We start from the raw sequence: 21,526 nt of genomic DNA on the forward strand, positions 1-21,526 counted from the left end.
AACTCATGGGTTTTAATATATTTAGACAGCTGGATAAAGAAATGGATATAAGTATATGTGGGTATACATGATAGGTAGGAAGATAGATAGACATACAGATAGACAGATGTATGGGTGTATAAGCACATGTACAACTATTCCCCAGCTCTGTCTCCTGAGAGCAGAAGCAACATTTCAATAGTGTCCAGATCTTGGTTTCTAAAACTCCAAAATTTTGTTACTCACAACCATTTTGACACCAAATGTCTGGGGTTCTTTCCCCCATTCCAACCTATTCTCTAACTCTCTGGACACCAACGAGGTGTCCTACAATTCAAGTCAGTTGTGACACTAACTGACCAGAGCTTTAGTACAAACCCCACAGGTAAACGGCTTAGTCAGTCTCACAAGACTGCCTCCACTGCCGATGCAAATTGTGAGCCCTGGGCCTCCTGTACTTCTGACCGATGGCTGTAAATCAGACATTTCTATGACCCCCTCCTCAGGTGGGATTTGCTAGAATGCTCACAGAACTCAGGAAAGTATCTTATTTACTATGGCTCTATTATAAAGGATCCAAATCAACAGTCAGGTGAAAAGGTACATAGGATGAAGTCTGGAAGGACTGTGAACATAGGACCCTGTCCGTGTGGAGTTCAGGTGCACCAACCTCCCCTAACATGGGTGCCTTAGCATGAAGCTCTCTGAACCCCATGGGCTAGGTGTCCGTAGGGAAGCTTAATTACACAGGCAAGATTGATTAAATCATTGCCCTTTATGATTGAACTCAACCTCCAGCTACTCCCAATTCCTCAGGGTCAGGCTGAAAATTCCAACCTTCTTACCATGGCCAGGTCTTTCTGGTGACCAGAGTCCATCCTGAAACTACCTCAGAGCCCCCAGCTCCCAGTCCCATCATAAGTATACAAAAGACACTTTTTACATGAGAGATTCCAAGTGTTTTAGGAACTGTGTGCCAGGAACCAGAGACAAAGACCAAATATATATTTTCCATTATATCATAATTGTTAAATATCATTCTTCACTGAAAGAAATCTAGGTTCCTTGAAGAAAGAGCTGGAACAGGAAAAATACAAGATGTGCTCGGAACATCTTATTAAGGCAAAATGCATGTAAATGCTCAAAGAATGATAGGGACAGGTTAGAAAGACACAACAGCTATCCTAAAGGGTCTTCCATCAGCCAAATTTGGAACATTTGGAACACCACAGAAGTACCAATAGTAAAACATTACAACCTATTGAATAAAGTAAGAATCCACAAGTTCTCATGGATTAATTAGTTAATTAACTGAAGAGAAGGGAAAGCTCTTAGAGAGGAAAGCCAACTAACACACGTGGAAGGAATGATAGAAAATCACCATCTGGCAGCCTTCCTCATAATAATTGATTCAGGAAGAATTAGCAATGTATTCTAACGCTAGGGGATAGAAGCTGAAGGAGTAATGGGACATTTAAATAATTTTGAGGTATCTTCCTACAAAATATTAATTGATCACAAAGCATAAAAGAGAAACTCACAGTGATGAAACCTGGTCACTCCCCTTTACCAAATGATCAAAATTAATATTTCCCAATATTGGGGCTACTTGATAGCATGTGTTCTGAGAGGGTGCCCTGAGGGACTCAGCGTCGCTCCTGGGGTGTTCTTGCCAAAGTGTTATTAAATTAAATCATGAGGAATTAATTCATGAGGAATTAAATTAAACCATGAGGAATTAAATCATGAGGAAACAGCAGACAAATCCAGACAAAGGAACGTTGTCCAAAATTATTAGCCTGTGCTTATCTAGAATGTCAGTGTCATGAACAAAACATAAAAGAAAACTCAGAAACTCTCCCAGATTGAAGGAGACTACAGACATGATAATGCAATCTATGAACTTGGATTTCCTTTTTCTGTAATGCACATTATTGAGACAGTTGGTGAAAACGAAATGTCCGTAAATTAGGTGTTGTAATGTGTTGTTAATTTCCTGATTTTGATCACTGTATGTGGTTACATCATACAAGAAACTGTTTGTTTTTAGAAAATGCACCCCAAATTATTTATAGGTAACGGGGCATGTCTGTATCTTACTCTTACACAGTTCAGAGAAAGACAAAGAGATAAGAGAATAAAGCAAATGTAACAAAACGTTAGCATGTGAGAAATCTGGGCGGCGGATATATAAGAATTCTTTGTACTATTTTTGCAACTTTGCTGTAAGCCTGAAATTATGACCGAATAAAAGAAGAATTAAAATGAACTGTAGTGCGACCAGAAGGGAAAAGCAGGGTACTGATCTAAAGGACAAGACAGGGTCTGAAGAAGGTAATTGTGGGCTGCTTCTGCTCAGGTCACACCCTTGACTGCTTTGAAGTTTGCTGAGCTCTCTGTGAAAGCAGGCTTTCCGAAGGGGGTAATCAACATCGTCCCAGGCTCAGGTAAGCCATCTAAGGACCCACTTGGCTGCAACTAATGAATGGTACAGGAGAAGCTAAGTAGCTATTTTCCCACTGGAATCTTGTCCTGACTTATAACTACAGTTATAAAAACTTGAAGTTAAGTTATTAAAGCTAAATACAGTTCACCAAAGTTAACTTAAGGATAAATGTATTTGCCATGTGCTAAAAATCTTAAAGTAGAAGTATAATGATGGGTGAGTAGGGTAAGAGGAGCAGAAATTGCACAACATTGTAAAACTACCATAACAAGGCCTGTTACAACTCTTTTAAATTACTCTGGAAGATGAAAAACCAAGATTTACCCATCTTTTGGGGGGGCTGATAATTGCATGAAGGACATCATCTAGACTTTTGTCAAGTTTGTAATTAATAGAGAAAATGCAAAACTCAGAAAATTTGGAAATCTATTTCAGTGAATTCAAAGCCACTCATACCATAAAGGCTTGTGTAATGTTTTAATTCATGTTTTCTTCCCTAATTCTGCAGGTGGCATAGCAGGGCAACGCCTTTCTGAACATCCTGATATCCGTAAACTTGGTTTTACTGGGTCCACTGCTATTGGCAAACAGATCATGAAGAGGTATTGGTTTTAATGTGTTGATTTGCTGAAGATCCTAGCAACCTCAGTTTTCGTTGTGTTTTTTGCTTTCTTATGCAGAGTGTGTTTGGAGGGAGAAAGCCCACATCTGGTTTAGAAGAAAAATCTACTTATCACTGCTGGGTGTTGAACTATTATCATATAATAAAATATTTCCAAAGCACAAAGCCCATAATCAGTAAAAACCAGAGCCGTATTGGAATTTTACCCCACTGGTAGCTATAACAATGCAGCACAAAATAATTTTCTGTACTAAAGCTGTGGCCCAGAGTGGTTTTGGAGCATAAGTAAGAAACCAAGATATAAATAACAAATATGAATTATTTATAAAATGAATTCCTAAAAAGCAACAACATTCTTTTTTTTTTTAATTGCTGACACTCTAAATGTCCAAAATAAGGCAGTGGTTAAAGCATGCTGGTGTAGGGGAGCGCTGTGTAATCATGGTCATGGAGAATTTATAGTAACACTGAAAAGTGTTGTTAAAAGGTAAATAGAAAGAAAAATAAGGCATACGATTTTATATATTGGGTGATCCCAACCATGTTGAGTAAGGCAAAGGCCATGGTTGGACACATCAGAAATAAGCATGTCGAGGGGCGCCTGGGTGGCTCAGTGGGTTAAAGCCTCTGCCTTTGGCTCAGGTCATGATCCCAGGGTCCTGGGATCGAGCCCCGCATCAGGCTCTCTGCTCCACAGGGAGCCTGCTTCCTCCTCTCTCTCTCTGCCTGCCTCTCTGCCTACTTGTGATCTCTATCTGTCAAATAAATAAATAAAATCTTTAAAAACAAAACAACAACAACAACAACCAAAAAGAAATAAGCATGTCGAAATGGTAAAAAAAAAAAAAAAAAACAAGGGGCATTGAAACATGGATAGAATTCTGTGATTCTTCTTTCTGAATTTTTGGGGGTATTTTTTAATGTTTTCAGTATCAATGCTTTTGCAAGTAGGGGGAAATAAATAAGATGCTTCTAAAAATTGATACTTTGTTTCCCTAATGCTCCAGGAATCTGGTGAGAGGTTAAATTCCTTGCCAGGCCTTATGTAACCAAAATTCTTATACCTCAAGAATCCGAATTTACCTGTGAGGATCTCTATTTATTCGTCCACAGAATTAAAAAGAAAAACATTTTTATTATGGAAAATTTCTAATATACACCAAGCACACAGGATAGTGCCATGAACTCCCAGGTGCTCATCACCAAGCTTCCACAGCTCTCACCATTCTCCCACTCCTGTTTTGTCTTTAAATACGTTTCATAATATTTCTGAGGTTCAGTTGTGTTTTGCACGCTTAGTGGTAATTTGTAGCTAAAAAGGTGAGACAGAGGATGCTCATTTCCCATTTTATTTTTTTCTAGCTGTGCTGTGAGCAACTTGAAGAAAGTTTCCCTTGAACTTGGTGGCAAATCCCCACTTATAATATTCAATGACTGTGAGCTTGACAAGGCCGTGAGAATGGTAAGAGGGGGTCAGATCCCATCAAATAGATGCCTACTGCTAAACGTGTCTCATCTCCCTTTTTATCAGAAATCTCAACATGATGGGGCACCTGGGTGGTTCAGTGGGTTAAGCCTCTGCCTTTAGCTCAGGTCATGATCTCAGGGTCCTGGGATCTAGCCCTGCATTGGGTTCTCTGCTTGGCAGAGAGCCTGCTTCCCCCTATCTCTCTGCCTGCCTCTCTGCCTACTTGTGATCTCTCTCTCTCTCTCTCTGTCAAATAAATAAATAAAATATTTTCTTTTAAAGAGTTTATACAAAATCTTTTTATAAAAGATAAAAGATTTTATAAGATAAAAAGATTTTATAAGATTTAAAAGATTAAAGATTTTATACAAAATCTTTGGATAAAAGATTTTTATACAAAATCTTTAAAAAAAAGATTTTATACAAACAAAACAAAACAAAATCTTTAAAAAAAGATTTTGTTTATTTATTTGATAGAGAGAGAGAGATCACAAATAGGCTGAGAAGCAGGCAGGGTGGGGGGGAGCAAGCCCCCTGCTGAGCAGGGAGCTTGATGTGGGGCTCCATCCCAGGACTCTGGGATCATGACCTGAGCCAAAGGCAGAGTCTTAACCCACTGAGCCACCCAGGTGCCCCATAAATAAAATCTTCAAAAACAAAAAAATCTCAACATGAGATTTGATTTTGTTTGGTCATAAATAGAAACTATTCTCTTGATGCTTAAATTTGGGACTGCCCAAAGCACTTAATTTTAAAAAGGATATCTTTACAATTTGGATCATTAAGGTGTTTTTAAAACTTGAGGGGCAGGAGACTCTTTCCAAACATTCATAATTTATACAAACTGATGTGAAGATTTTAAAAGCAAAATTTGGTATACATATATTACATTTAAATGTATAGAACAATGCAGATTTTCTTACAACACAAAATTTGTCCTCAGTGGTGTGTCCTTATGATCACCCACTTTTTTTTTAAGTGCTCCTGGACCAAAAAGGGTAAAAGAGAAACAAAATCCCTAAAAATATGCTAAGTCAAAACTCTAAGTGTCTCTAAGCAGTTCTCCTCACTAGCTATAGGCCACGGCATTGCCTCTTTCTATGATTTCTCTGTTTGTCTGCTGTCTTCCAAAAACATCTAATTCTCGGGGTGTGCAATGTTAATATTTTCTCTTCTGCTGCTGAAGGGCATGGGGGCAGTATTTTTCAACAAAGGAGAGAATTGCATTGCCGCCGGGCGGTTGTTTGTGGAAGAATCCATCCACGATGAATTTGTGACAAGAGTGGTAAGACATCTTCACATTGGCTCTAGGAGTTGTACAGAAACTGTTTTTACCTGAAAAGGATTTCTAGCATTATTGATGAATTTCTAGGTATGATATTAGTACTGTGGTATATAGATGTATTTTAAACAACATAGTCCTTATCTTTTAGAGCTACTTTCTGACATAGTTCCAGAAGAAATTATATGATGTCTAGGCTTTGCTTCAAAATAACCCAGGAGGGGAGGAAGTAAGCGAGGGAGTAAATTGGCCATGAGTGGTAGTTGTTGAGCTGGGTGATAAGTACATGGCATTTCACTATATCATCTACTTTTATATGTATTCATAATTTTTCATAGTAAAAAGGTATAGGTCTCTACAAACAAAACAAACCAAAAATCCTTAAGAGCTTTTATTACCTATACCTTGCTCTGCATTTTTAGTAAATTTTATCCTTGATACTTACGAGAGATATACTCCTAGATTTTTGTAAATTCCTAAATTGACTCAGAGAGATATACCACTAGATCCTTGAAAATCCTCAGTACATAGTTACTAGGACAGAATATCATTTCCTCCGCTAACATTATACAGATAGATACATAGATAGATAACATACATACACACACATCCATACCTACCCCCTATAGATTGGTCATGATTCTATAAACATGAGACCAAAACCCATTTATATAACTATTAAGATAAATTCTGTGGCTAATACTAACTAAACTATAATAAACTATGTCATTATTATGGTAACAGTAATCACGAATTTATGTTCGAAAAACCAGCACCCAGCTTCTTTTTTTTCAGAGTCAACTCCCCCTCCCAATGCCAAGAAGCAAAGACATTCATTCTTTCTTTGTGAGAATGGAAAACACAGAAGACATATGGAGGGGCAAATGGTGGGCAGTGTCTCCCTCTAGAACATCCCTCTAATTCAGTTTTGTGCTTCAATAAAATACATGTTACAGGGCTCTCACAACTTCAGTGTGTGGACATTTCAAATGCTGAGACCTGAAATATCAAGAGCCAACCTGATCAGTCCATCAGTAAACATGTTTTGCACACATGCAATTGACATTCATTCACTCGTTCAGCAGCTCTGTCTTGAGCATTTACTGGGGGAAATCTTGCCCCACCCAAATTCAAATTCATGGCCCTGCTGGGTTGTGGTAACGCTCATTCTTTCTTCTTATTCGAGTTGGACTTAACATTAGAAAATGCACAGGTAGATTAAGATAAGTGAGGGGCACAGGGACAACCACAGAGAGATGTCAGTGATGAACACTGCACAATAAAGATCGAAACATTCTAGCAGTTCCACTGGCTGCCATGAACATCTCACAAGAGCGGGTTGCTACATCAGGGGAGAGAAAAGAGGATAACCATGTGGCCATTTTAGTAATTCTTCTGCCCTAAAGAGCACAAGGGTGCTGTATTAACAAATCTTCCAGAACCTCAGGTTTGCTATTTTAATGGATTAACACTCAGGATAATTTGAATGTAACATCCGTACTCTACAATCTGTTAGAACTGAGTGGTTAACAGTGTGGGCTTTCAAGTCAAGAAGACTCTACTGTCTTTAGTGTTTGTGTATGTTAAGCCAGTGAACCTGTCTAAGCCTCAGTTTCTCCACCTGTAAGATGAAAGTAATAAATACCCGCCTCCACTGCTTCTGTGAAGACTAAAAGACAACACATCCTTTGACAGTTTAGTATGACACCCACCACAAGGTAGACGCTAGCCAAGGGTATCTATTACTATTATTAACTGACAATTGTGTTTTGTGAACTGGGTGACAAACAGGTGGAAGAAATTAAAAAGATGAAAATTGGTGATCCACTTGACAGATCTACCGATCACGGGCCCCAAAACCATCAGGCCCATCTGGAGAAACTTCTGCAATACTGTGAAGCTGGTGTGAAAGAGGGGGCCACCTTGGTGTACGGGGGAAGACAAGTACACAGGCCAGGTAAGATCACCTCCAAGCCGGGCACTGGCTTCTGAAGTTGGAATGGATGGTAATGATTTTCACTACAGTTTCATCTTGCCTCAAAAGACTAGCATTTATGTTATGATCACAAGAATTCTTTTTTGGATACTACTTGGCCACTTATATACTGGGTACCTTGGACTTGACAATTTTTCTGAGCCTCAGTTTCCTCCTGTGTAACACGGGATGAGATGTGCGCACCTGCTTTACAAGGCTGTGGAAATCAAATCACAAAATGGACGTGACAGACCCTTGGCGGTCCAGTAAGCAGGTGTGATGGACAACTGTGTCATTCTCATGCTGGTGACCTTGATTCCTGGAACTGTGAGATTTAATCTCAGCCAGGATAGCCTGTGAAGGATTTATTCCTATTGTCTAAAGCCATTATCTGTTGCTGAAATATGTGAATGTCTCCATGTCATGATACCCCAGAGGAGGGAAAGACAACAACTTCAAAACCCCTTTCTTCACTTTTGTAGGGGAATTGTGCCGCAGCACCTTACTCTGAAAATTGATAATTAGAAGGCGAAACTTTAACATGTACCTGTGTTTCTTGTATGAACTGAATTTCTGGATAAGCTGCATAGCTGATAAAGGAAACTGTTTTTTAACAGAAGAATTCCTGCTAATTAATGTAGAAAAAAAAATGATGGAATAGAAAAATCATCACTCTGTACCCCTAATTGAATGAAATGATTGGTTCAGGCAGTTATCATCCAGGGAGGGCCACAGCGATCAGGAGAGAGGTTGATGGGGACCTGAGAATGTATAAGGTGCCAAAGTTTCTCCGCCAAGATCGCTTGCCGGTCTCAAGGAGGAAAACACAGTTTTACAAGGGAGAGGTGAAGTTGTCACCGCCTGGAACCACACTGGTCAGTTGGAGCAAGAGCAAAAGCAGGACAGCTGGGTATGACATGTCTCCTGAGGGAGACAGCGTGTACCACACAACATCACCCCTGCAAGTGTTCTCGTGAAAAATGTTTAACCTGAGTCCAATTGTGTCTTAAGGTCAAACTTCCCAATTACAAGACATAAAGGGAATAGAGGAACATATTAAATGTCATCCCAAGAAAACAAACACAAATCTAAATGCAACATATTCTGCAGGACGACTGACTCATTCTGTTAAAAAGCGGCATGAAAAATGAGGGGTGAAATGTTCTAGATGAGAGAACGCTTAAGAGATCTAACAGGTGAATGCAATGTGTAAAATTTATTGGAAGCCTGAATCACCAAATCCATTCAGAAAAGATACTTTCGAGAAAAAAGTTGAAATATAAATCATGAAGAAGGAATTAGCACCCATTTTGTTAGATGTGATAATGTTATGGTAGGCAAGAAAATGCCTTATTTTTTTTTTACAGATTTGTCCTGAAGTACCTGGAGGTGAAAGTTATAAACTCTGGAATTGGCTTTCAATTATTTCAGCAAGGAAAAAGAATGAATCAAATGTAGCAAAATATGAGTAGATATTTATTGTACAATTCATGATACTACTTTCTCTACATTGACATGTGTTTGAAATTTTTGTAATAAATAGCTAAAAAAAAAAAAAAACCCCAAGAACCTAGGAATGCTAATACCAGATAGGAAAAGGAAAGTCTGCTTGGTTTTATGGACCCAGAAGGGAAGGGGAAAAAATTATAAAGTAATTAAATGAGAGAACTATTAATTAAAAATTAATTACCCTATAATTGATGATCTTTTCTATTCTTCAAATAGGCTTTTTTATGGAACCAACTGTTTTCACAGATGTGGAAGACCACATGTATCTTGCCAAAGAGGAATCATTTGGGCCTATTATGGTCATTTCTAAATTCCAGAATGGGTATGTTCTTCAGGCACAATTTAACAGGTTTAAACTAGATAAGTGTTTTTTTTCTTCTGTCATTGTCCTATATACAGACCATGAAATCAATGAACATGTAATGCTCAATTATATAACAATAATTGACTCAAATAATTAGAAGAGAAGGCTAACCAATGTAAATTGTTATATATTCTTGTTTCTTAGCTGAAATTAATAGCTGACAGTATGGGACTTTAACTGACTAAATTTAGTTTTTATATAACCAATACTTGAAATGTCTTTCAAACAAGATAAATAACTAAGAAAAACAGAACTAGTTTTTACATTTACATTCCTAGGGAAGGCAACTTCTGTGAAATGTGGTTTTCCCAAGGAAAGAGTGTTTCCTTCATAGGGATTATGCCCCCAAGACCTAAAACTCAGCTTTTTATTAAATGTCCACAATCACTATATAATCAACTATCAGTGATGGTCCATTATAGTGCAGGAAACTTTCCAAAGTGTTTAGCATGTCAGAGAGAGGCATATGGTACCTGAGCTCATATAAGAATATTTAGTACAATAGACATGGTATGCTGGACAAAATTCCTCAGAATTCTGGCACGAATTATCCTTCAACCAATGAGAAGGTGGAAAAAACCAGAACACAGAGTTCAGAGGACTTCTTCGTCTTTGATAGGCATGCTGTAGGACATATTTGGGGACGCCCCATTAATCTTCTTTTCCAAAAATGTCTCCCCATAAGATAGTCTTTGTGTTAAACATGCAGATTTTAGAAGGCATGTTTGGGGAATATCAACTGAGATAACTTTGAGGAGTTTACCAGCTAATGGGGGAGACAGACAAGGAGATGGGCAATTAACCACAGAGGACCAGAGGCAGCCACCGTGGGAAGAGTCTTCCCAGCACTCTGCCACTGCACCTGACTACCTCTGTGGGCCAACCTGACCCTTGGTTTCTTTATTTGAGAAGTTTGGTGATTAATAGCATCTATCCTTTGGTGTCATTCTAAGAATTACATAAGTTGTATCTGTTAATAGTGCTATTGCCATTGTTATGTTCATTATTCTCCTCCATCTCTTAGAAGTAGGCAAGGTGTCCTGGAAAGCTGTGTCATCTCAATAGTCCCCAACAAGTAATGACATGAAGGCATCTTTCCTATAGTCAATAAATATTTGGGTCCCTACACGCAATGCATCAAGAAGCGTGAGAGTTTTAGCAGAGCCTCAATTCACTCTGGGTTCAGTTCCAAATTTCCTGTACGAGCTTCAAATTATGTATAGTCTACTTGGAACATCCCTTCAGAGGCCACCACGTTGAAGCCTGCACTGTCTGTCTCTCGGATTAATTTTTCCTCCCATCTGGGGACAGACCCTCTTTCTTTGCCAGAGCGCCAGATGAAACACTTGGCTTGCGTTCACCAGCCATGCTGTAGAACATTCATGCAGTTTTAAACATTAGAAAGACACTCATAAAGATGAGATACTCACACCATGACAGACCCGTTGGAATCAGACCCAACCGAGAGATGAATGGGGTCACGTCTCCACTTACTGACGAGTGCACACATACGGAGTCAAAAGGCAGGGAAATCATGATTGAAGGGATAATTTGTATTTCCTTTTATTGAATTGTATCAGTTGAATTCACTCTCACAGGATGATCTAACGCCATGGTATAAAGAAGAAGAGATTGCCCCTGCCCTCAGGGCCCTACCACAAATACACAGAGTTAAAGCAAAATACTGATTATGGTTGACTTTTATTGAGCATTATACTGTGTTCCAGGCACTACTAGCTCATTTAATCATGACAACAAGAAAGGTCCTTTTCTTATTACTGCTATGTTTTGCAATAAACAAAGGCACGTGGAGGTGAAGCTGTTTGCCCCAGGTCACCCAGGCAGCCTGGCTGCAGAGCCCTCTCACTGAGCCACTATATCCTACTGCCTCCCCCGTGGCACTGGTGGGAGCTGAGAAGGTGTCAGGGCAAGGGACTGAATGAATGGGCCTGGAACTGTGTGCAAAATCTGGAGGGATGGAGGGGAAGAGGGGGTGCTCTGAGAATACGTCTAGAAGTGGGACTCAAGGCAGAGAGGAGGAGGTGAGAAGTCACAGAGGAGAACCAAGAAGAAAATGGAAAAGATGACTTCAGATCAGATTTTAAAAGGAGTTGCATGATACACATGAAAAATATAATATTGAGCTATAGGGGCTCATTGGGAGTTTCTTTTGGTGTAAGACTGGAATATTTCATTCATAAATATTTAAGCGATTAGCAGTAGCATTTTTCTGTTTCTAGCATTCCGGGGGGAGATGTTAGAACCTAAAATGCGAGTGACCTGTTTGCATTCAGTGAAGTTTGATCTTCCTGAAAATATCTCGTAGGGACATCGATGGAGTGTTGCAGCGAGCGAACAATACGGAGTACGGTCTGGCCTCAGGGGTTTTTACAAGAGACATAAGTAAAGCCATGTATGTGAGCGAAAAACTAGAAGCGGGAACTGTTTTTGTTAACACGTACAACAAGACGGATGTGGCAGCCCCTTTCGGGGGAGTGAAACAGTCTGGCTTTGGGAAAGATTTAGGTATGCTCTGCTTTTCTCCTCCATGTTCCCTTTGTTTGCCTGTCACAGGGCAGTCTGTTTGATGTTTCTGCAAAACTCTTGTCTTGTTTGGAAGGACATATCCTGAACGGGAGTTGGATTTGAGTTTATATGGGTACTAACTGTGTCTTGATGTCAAATATTTTTAGGTAATATACATACAGAAAAGTACCCAAATTACATGGAAAAGTGTTTTTCAAAGAACAAGGTTAATGCTGAAAGGAAAAAGAAACACTGGCAATATGTCTTAGCTAAAACATGCTCGGTTTTCTTACCTGATATTCAGCATGCCCTTCGTTTAGCTCTTGTGGGACTAAGTGAAACCAACAAAGGGAATTGAGTGGAGGGCAATACGCAGCTAGTTCCAAGAAGAAATCCTGTTATAAGCTGCCTGGCAGTCTTTCAGAATCAATACTACAATTGGCAAGGGTATCTGGAAGTCTGGGATTTAGAGTTGCAGAAAGTCCAAAAGATATTTCTTTGTAGGCAATGACCCCATCACATTTCAAGTAACAACTTACTTTGAACACTAAGTATGGACTAGATCTTCTGCTAACTGCTTTACCTGTAATAGCACAAGCAATCCTCACAATAGCCCTGGGAAGGGAAGTGTTATTATTATCCTTATTTAATAATTGGGGAAACTGGGGCTCAGAGAGGTTGAGTAACTTGCCCAAAGTTACACAGCCGGCCACTGTTTGGAAAGAGAATTCCAAGCCAGGCAGACTGGCTGCCAAGCCCATGTTCCGACTCCCCACGGTCTGGCGTGTTTCAAAAAATGGAAATGTTCCTAATCTACTGATTTATTAGTCCACTAATATAAGTTTGGTTAATATGGGGTATTTTTACATTTTCTCTTTCCTGGTGACTTATGGTAATATATTTGCCACAATAAAAGTAGCTCTCATTTTAAATTCCATTGAGTTGAAGGTAAATGGTGTTTATTATAAAATAATAGAATTTACCCAAATAGTTTCTTTCTTTCCCGATTTTAAACTCCCTAAGCCCAGGGGTCCCCAGCCTTAGCCACACATTGGAGTCACCTGGGAACTTTAAAAAGTACAAAGATACTGATTCAGTTGGTCCAGGGTGTGACCTGGGATTGGCAGTTTTAAAAGCTTCCTAAGGCAATCCTTCATGAAGGTTAAGAACCCTTGTTTTAGCTCAACTTCCAAGATCATATGTTCATTACTTGTCTTTGTGCTATTCATGTCCCTTCACTGCCATAGAAATCAATGATTTTTTTTAAAAAGATTTTAATTAGTCACTTGACAGAGTGAGAGAGCAGGAACACAAGCAGGGGGAGTGAGAGAGGGAGAAGAAGGCTTCCCACCAAATGAGGAGCCCTATGTGGGGCTCGATCCCAGAACCCTGGGATCGTGACCTGAGCAGACTCAGCAACGAAGCCACCCAGGCACCCCGGAAATCAATGATTTGTATGAGCTCGAAGTAGAATTGAAACAGAAAGGCAAACCTACTGATTTTCTAGCCTGGCTATACTCTATAAATCAGGAAAACTGTATTATCTTTAAATAACATTACACCAAAGGACCTCAAACTTTCTTTCTTCTGCTCAGTTCTGCTCCATTTAATATAATCTGGAGGACAGTGTGTTGGTCACTTCCATTCAGCCTAAATGGGGAAAAAATAGAGATGAGGAGTTGGTCATCAGGCAGGGAAATAAAAGAGCAAGTTTTCTGGTGGGGACTGACCAAGTCAGCACTGTTCCTCCGAAGACCTGATCAGGGTCTAAGGCCTTACTTACTCCTCAGAGTGTGGTCCATGGACCTCGAGCACCCCATCATCGGGGGATGGGCACAAATGCAGAATCTTGGGGCCTTCTCTGGATTTAATCAGAATCTGCCGCTTCACAAGGTGACTCACATGAACTTTACAGTTTGGGAAGCCCTGGCTTCAGTCACATTCTAGTCGCTTAGTGACCGATACACCTACATCTGTGTCCAACGTCTGGTGACATCACACCCCCTTGCCCATGACCTGCTTTTCTCTTCCCCAGGGGAGGAAGCTCTAAACGAATACCTCAAAACCAAGACAGTGACGCTGGAGTACTAGAGCGGAGCGATCGCCAGGAGCCCTTAGCGGACCTCAGCCCCTCCTGACCCCTCCACGCGCTTCGGGAGCCCCGGTGTGCTGAGGGAAGAGGTACTGGCCACGAGCCGAAACACGCACCTGAGGACCATAAAGAGGGTCAAGGCCACACGTCCAAGCATTTACACCTGTGCCTGAATATTTTCTGATACACCTTTTATATCTGAAACCAATTTGTCGTTGTTGGGGTTTGACTCTGCTGTCTGTCCCACGTGTTTCTAAACTGTCAGGTGGCTTTTCCTCCCCACCCAGACTCCTCTAACCATTGTTGTTCATCTTGGAAAATGTTAGTATCGGGCACTTATAACGCACAAGGTGCATTTGGGGGAAACTTTGCATCATACATGCAGGTTTTAACCTCTGAACTCTACTTATGGGGCTATTAAAAAGATTTTCCATAATTTTGCTCTCAAGGAACAGTATATCCTGTAAAGGATGTGAAGTCATTTCCTTTTTTTTTTTCATATTTGGAAATAAGATACATCTTTGTGCCTTTTAATGTTCTATTTTTCAACCCACTGTGACAGACAACCAACCCCAAACGGTGCTTTAGTACTTACCTAATGGGGTACTCTGTAATGTTCGGAGGAGTAGACAGAATTTAATGGCATCATCTCTGGCCCCACATAGCTTAAATTCTAATAAATAGCTCTTTAAAAGTTAATTTTACAGTATGATATAGAGTATAAATAGCCTTTGGAGGCTATTGTTTGGAGGTCTTGGTTCATATGTGCCATGTGACTTGGGGAAGCTTCCTCAACTTCTCCTGGCCTCAGCTTCCTTATCTGTCGAATGAGGATAATAATGCCTTCCTCCGGAGCTTTATTTTGAGGAGTCAACACATAGTATAAGTAACTTGTATTGTACTATGTTCATGGTACTCGAGAAAAAAATTAACTTTGTTTCCCCATCACTATTTTAAAAATATATTGAGATAAACTAAACTAGATGACCTAATTTCCCTACAGTCTTTTTGAGGAGTCATTGATTTCTATACTTCGTTGTTCTGACACGGTGCCTAGTGTAGCAGCACTGGAAAATGCCATATAATGACAAATGGCAATGGTACGAGGAAAAGCACTGCTTTTCTTTCCACAGCTCATTTGTTCTTCATTAAACATCTCGTTTTCCACTTTTCTACCTACTGGATCTTCTGTGTGACCACTGGTTGGGTGATCTTGGACAAGTTAGTCACATACTGTCTCAGAGTCTTGGTATCTATAAATGGGGATAAAGTCCCTGTCTCATTAGGTGTTGGAAGGACTCAGTGGGTTGATGTGCATAACACACCTGGCAAGCTGTGTAGACCATAGTCCATACCCAAGGAATGGGAATTAGTACAGTCCATGCAGAACTCACAAAATTGGCTGTTGTCAGACAAAAACAGTTAGGTGAGTAAATTACCACCATCCACATGTGATGAGAAGGTGAGTTCCTGAATGCCAGGGACATTGGAGGATGGTCTGAGCCATGAACTTCTATTATTCCTCCTTTAAAGTAAAATTTCATGGGGCGTCTAGGTGGCTCAGTGTGGTTAAGCCTCTGCCTTCGGCTCAGGGAATGATCTCAGGGTGCTGGGATCGAGCCCTGCATTGGGCTTTCTGCTCAGCAGGGAGCCTGCTTCCCCCCCTCTCTCTGCCTGCCTCTCTGCCTACTTGTGATCTCTCTCTCTCTCTCTGTCAAATAAATAAATAAAATCTTTAAAAAAAAAAAAAGTAAAGTAAAATTCAGTAAACATTCCTATCTCTGACTTTGAAGAAGCCCTTAGGGAACACTTGGTACTTTGGCTCAAGGTTCCAGCAGCTTATCATAAAGGGAATGTGGGGAACTAATTAACAAACAACCAAATCAGAGGCAGAAAACATCCAAACGGAAGAATACCAGGTGTGATCCCGGCATGATCAATAGAGCCTATTTTGCCTGTGCGCATTTTCTAGGCACAGATGAAGTTCTAAATTGGAATGAAAATTCTGAGTCCAAATTGACGGTTCATACATGAATTAAATTACAAAGGCCTTATTATAAAGGAACCACTTTTAAATGCAGCATTTTAACTGATTTCATGTGAACTAAAGTATCACTGTATGAAATATATTTTTTTTAAGATTTCATTTCTTCATTTGAGAGAGAGAGAGAAAGCGCACAAGCAGGGGGAAAGGCAGAAAGAGAGAGAGAAGCAGGCTCCCTGCCGTCCTGATGGGGGCTTGAACCCAGGACCTTGAGATCATGACCTGAGCTGAAGGCAGACGCTTAACCAACTGAGCCACTGAGGTGCCCCCAAATATTTTAATGATAGATAAAATGGCAAACAAAACCCTGTCCATTTCTTCTGGACTAATTTTATCCCCTACTATGTATTTCAGTAGCAGTGTTTTTCATTTTCTTTGACCATACACCTTTTTGAGAATCTGCTAAAAGCTGTGGAGCCCCTCTGTGCCAATTCTACCCGAATTCCCACACACATCCCTAATTCTGCAAGTGTCTTCAAGGGATTTCCAGATCTCTTAAAGCCGATGCTTGGAGATGAACAACTCCTTCTGTTGGGTCCATGGTCAAAGGAGCGAGACTGATACAAAGTGAAGGTCAAGCAAAGCTTTATTTCGCGCCAAGCATCGAGAATCAAACTGACCGGCCAGGGCCATCTCTTGCAAAGAGGCGACTAACTTTTATAGAGTAAAGGTCATGTGGTTGAGCCTGGTCACACACATGGCCAACTGAATTACAATTCACCCCATAGTAGCTATTCAAACTAGCCTATCACTCTGGTCAGAATTGGCACCCAAAAGGCGCCCAAAAGGCAGGGCCCACATTCTTGGGTGGTTAGGGAGGTGCTTTCCTGATTGGATGTCTCCACCAGGCTTGACTCATCCTTGTATTCTGGGCTCTCTTACCTCCCCCTGACCTGACACGTCCTGGTATATGGGCTCTGTTATCAGGGGCTGGTCAGTCATATTTTACTGGTTTCCCAGACTTGTTTCTAAGTCAGTTCCTTTGGCGGGGCGGGGGCAGGATGAATCCAAGTTTACCGCATAAACAACAAAATGGCTTGCTCTGGCTAAGTAGGGCCTTACACTTCTTCCATAGTAAGTTCTAAAGTTCCTACTGGCTTGAGTCTTTGTATCTGAGTGCTGATCTGAATCCAGGGTTCCACAGAATTCACAAAATGACCAGTGAATTTGAAGTGGAACATAATGACCCACAGCCTACCGGGTGATTTAATTAACACCAGGAATAATTAGGTGATCAGTTTTCCGGTTGGCTGTCTGGCTTAGGTGGTGGAACATGCAACTCTTGATCTTGGGGTCCTGAGTTCGAGCCCCATGTTGGGTGTAGAGAATACTTAAGAAAAAAAAAATTTTAAGATTATCATTGTGCTTTCAGATCCCAGATGATTTGGCTAAAGAATAAAGCTGTGATCTGACTGTCCCCTGCATGGGGAAGTGTGGACACTTCCAAGTGGTTCTAAGGCCCTCCTAATCCTCTTCCGCTTGCCTTCTCCTAAAGCAGTCAATTTTGGCTCACATACCCTTTGTGGCTTCCTACCTCCAGCTCGGTTTGAGGGTCTCCCTTCCATGCTCTCACTTGTCTGGAACAGTGTTTACCATTTGGTGCTGAAATTATCTGCCTTCCTAACCAGGTAGGAACACCCCTTCTCCACCACCAGGATCAGCCTTTTTTTGGACAATAGTAACCACAGCTGTCATGTACTGAGGGCCTCCTGTGTGCTAGATACTCTACTAAGCACTTTGTAAATGTCTACACATCTGAGAAAAATGAGTAAGTTGTGGGGTTCTTCTTACTAGCTCCTCAGCTACGGCAGGAGCCAACCTTATAGCTGATCCCAGTTATGCCTGGGTCTCCCAGCCTGTCTTCCTGGTTCCTCTCTGTGTGGATCTATTCATAGTTTGAGTCAGATGCTGTCACTCCTTTGGCTCAAGCCTTCCAATGGCCCCCAATCAGATTAGAGTAAGGTCTAGTGTACTTACTGGGGTCTATATAGTCCTATCGATCTTGCTCCTGGCTACCTCTGACTCTATCTCCTATGAATTTCCCTCTTGTTCTGCCTAGCCTTCCTAGATGTTCCTCAGCCAAGCAAACTCTTACCTCAGGGCCTTTGCATTTACTGTTCCTCTTCTCAGTGGTGTGCTGGTGAATATTTACCAAATGGTTCTCTGGAGGAAACAATTCTTGGAGCAGTAGCTCACTTCTGTGTAAATGCCCCCATCAAGGCTAACTGCGAACTGTAGAGATGCGTGCAATCAGAACACGAGTAAGTCAGTGTCAGCACACCTTTGCCTGCAACTCTATTCCTACATACAACCTCCTGGCTGGCTGCCTCTCTCCCTTCATGTCTCGCCGCCAGTCTCATCTCGGAAGAGACAGATTTTCTAGTCCCCACATTCATACCTCATCTGCCCTATTATTTATTCTTATCCAGCATTATTTTCATAGCATTTATCACAATCTGGCATATTTATTGTCAGTCTCTCCTCATCAGAATATACAGGTGCTTCTTTTGTTCAGTGCTGCATCTGCAATGCCTAATACATACAAGGAGCTCAAGAAATGCTTGCTTTCAAACAAAGAGGTTAAGCAACCTGCCCAAATCATGTATCTGTTAAGTAGCAGAAGAGGCACCCTTGGCAAAGAAGCTGGTGATCTTAACCAAGCTGGTGGCCTTTTACTGCCGGTGCCTAACTCAGGGCCTGCATGGTGAGCAGCAGGACACACTGAACATCTGTCATTGTCTTCAGAAGCTGTTGTGCAAATGGCTAGAGACAGGGTGAGAAGCCAAACTCGTTCCCCCATACCTGCCCTCCAGGAAAGTCAGACTGTAGAGAGGAACTGGGCCGAGGGAGATTCTCGGATATGAGACTTGGTGGATGGGGTGATTATCACCGCGGTTACACAAATAATACCCAAGTGGATTTTTTAAATGGTTCAATAAGACCTAATTATGCGAAAACACATAAAACCGGAAGGTAAGATTCAGCTATAAACTCTCCACACAGGGGACACCTGGGTGGCTCAGTTGGTTAAGCAGCTGCCTTTGGCTCAGGTCATGATCCCAGCGTCCTGGGATTGAGTCCCACATTGGGCTCCTTGCTCAGCAGGGAGCCCGCTTCTCCCTCTGCCTCTGCCTGCCATTCTGTCTGCCTGTGCTTGCTCTCTCCCCCTCTCTCTCTCTGATAAATAAATAAAATCTTTAAAAAAAAAAAAAAACTCTCCACACAGAAAGAACCAGACATTTGAGAGTGTTCCAGACTTTTCCTTTGAATGTGTATTTTACAGAATTACTATAATACTGTACATTAACTTTATTACCTGCTTTTTGCAATTAACAATATACAAGCATCTTTCTGTGTCAATAAACATACTTCTTCATATGTTCAGTGGTTAACTTGTTCTCTGTTGGTGCGTGTTTACACACATGCCGGACATAGTTGGTTTCTGCTATTTTAAACTTGGCAATAAATCTTATATAGAAATCTGTGGACAGAGCTGTTAACTAGGAGAAATTCCTAGAACCTATAATCTTACTAAGTTTCCCCCCAAATTCTTGCCACCCCGGCACATTATTCCTGTAGCATACCTCACATTTGCTGAGCACTGCTCTAAACATGTGCTGTTTCAGCTTATCCATTTCTTACCAAAACTACATGAGGAAGATGGTTACCCCCATTTTGCAGTTGGGGAAACTGAGATAAACGGCCAGGCCGGGGTCTGGTCCAGACAGCTTTGGGGTCCGGGCTGCTGGCAGAGCAACTGGTGGGCCCACAGTGGCTGGCTGTGACCATCTGGGCGACACCTAGTTCCACCACTTACCTGTTGTGAGGCCTTAGGAAAGGTACTTAGAAGCCCCAGGCCACTTTTATCATCTGTGAAGTGGATCTAAGCAGAATTTTCTCTTAAGGTGGTGGTTTTTTATTTTGTTGCTGTTGTTTTTTAAAACAATTAGGACACTTACTACGTCACAGAACAGTCCAGTGATTCCATCTGCTTCTTTATGCAGTGACTTCATGGTGCCCCTGCTTTACTTTGCTGTCCCTGGGGCACAGACTCAAGAGTTGGCTCCATTTACAACCACTAGACAGGATTCCCGGGAATCCTATCCAGTCATGAAATAGTCAATCCTTTCTTCTAAAAGAAGAAAGGAACCACCTCTTCTGTGCCTTTCTAAAAATGAAGAATCCTTTCCTTTCCCAGAGTCCAAGAACGAGGCTTTGCTTACGCCTCACTGGGAAAGTTGGTGTCACGTGTTCATTCCCACTCCAGTCACTGGCAGGTTTCCCGTGACCAGGTGGTGGGGAGTCAAAGATCCCAGCATTCAACTCTTTGGAAGTTTACTAATCGTAATTTACCCCATCTTATTTCTTCAGGATCAAGAATCACTGACATTTAAAATGAATTACTTTGGGGCCCCTGGGTGGCTCAGTGGGTTAAGGCCTCTGCCTTTGGCTTGGGTCATGATCCCAGGGTCCTGAGAACTAGCCCCGTATCGGGGTCTCTGCTCGGCAGGGAGCCTGCTTCCCCCCTCTCTCTCTGCCTGCCTCTCTGCCTACTTGTGATCTCTGTCTGTCAAATAAATAAATAGATAAAAATCTTAAAAATAATAATAATGAAATAAAATGAATTACTTTACTGATTAAAAAAAGTGTAGTTTAATGAACATTTATTGTACATTTCAACCAAGGGAAAGGCCCTCTACTAGGCACCTTGGGAAATACAAGTGAAAATAAGCTCAGCCTCTCCCCTTGCCTTTCCTACCAGACTAGGGAATACAGATACAATAATACAAGCTACTTTGTAAGGCAGAGATTTTTTTTTAAATAATTACCATATTTAATGCACAATTAAAATGTTATGGGAATCGACAAGAGATTCATTCAGAATGAAAATTTTGCTTCAAACACCATTACACCAGATTTTCGGATTTATAACTCTCACAGAGCCTCAGACGGATGGGACCCCCACGAGCATGGTATCCTTCAACAACCTTAGCAGGAAAAGAACTGCTGGCCAAAGGGCTGCCCCATTTCACACCCCAGCACCAGACAGAAAAAGCACGGGTCAGACTAACCAAAGCACAATGGTGATTTACTTTCCAGCAGCCTGAAGGGCCAAATGCTGACAAACATCTTTCTAATAAAGGTGCGATGGCAAAGTGCACAAACGTTAAATGTGCAACTCAATATATTTTTATGTACTACTGAGTGGTGGTGACTCA

General features: G+C 41.1%; 1 protein-coding gene across 1 annotated transcript in view; it reads left to right on the forward strand.

The window, feature by feature from the left end:
• ALDH1L2 (aldehyde dehydrogenase 1 family member L2) overlaps positions 1-15,438 on the forward strand; it is a 56,765-nt gene extending 41,327 nt beyond the window's left edge. Inside the window, exons 16-23 of the mRNA XM_082739053.1 lie at positions 2,339-2,426; positions 2,934-3,027; positions 4,410-4,509; positions 5,702-5,800; positions 7,589-7,754; positions 9,498-9,603; positions 11,972-12,171; positions 14,207-15,438. Of these exons, the coding sequence (XP_082595179.1) occupies positions 2,339-2,426; positions 2,934-3,027; positions 4,410-4,509; positions 5,702-5,800; positions 7,589-7,754; positions 9,498-9,603; positions 11,972-12,171; positions 14,207-14,262 (909 nt within the window). The 3' untranslated portion in view covers positions 14,263-15,438. The remainder of the gene's footprint in view (positions 1-2,338; positions 2,427-2,933; positions 3,028-4,409; positions 4,510-5,701; positions 5,801-7,588; positions 7,755-9,497; positions 9,604-11,971; positions 12,172-14,206) is intronic.
• The last annotated feature ends 6,088 nt before the right edge of the window (positions 15,439-21,526 follow it).

This window comes from Mustela nivalis (assembly GCF_964662115.1).
Source record: "Mustela nivalis genome assembly, chromosome: 7".
Classification (NCBI taxonomy): domain Eukaryota; kingdom Metazoa; phylum Chordata; class Mammalia; order Carnivora; family Mustelidae; genus Mustela; species Mustela nivalis.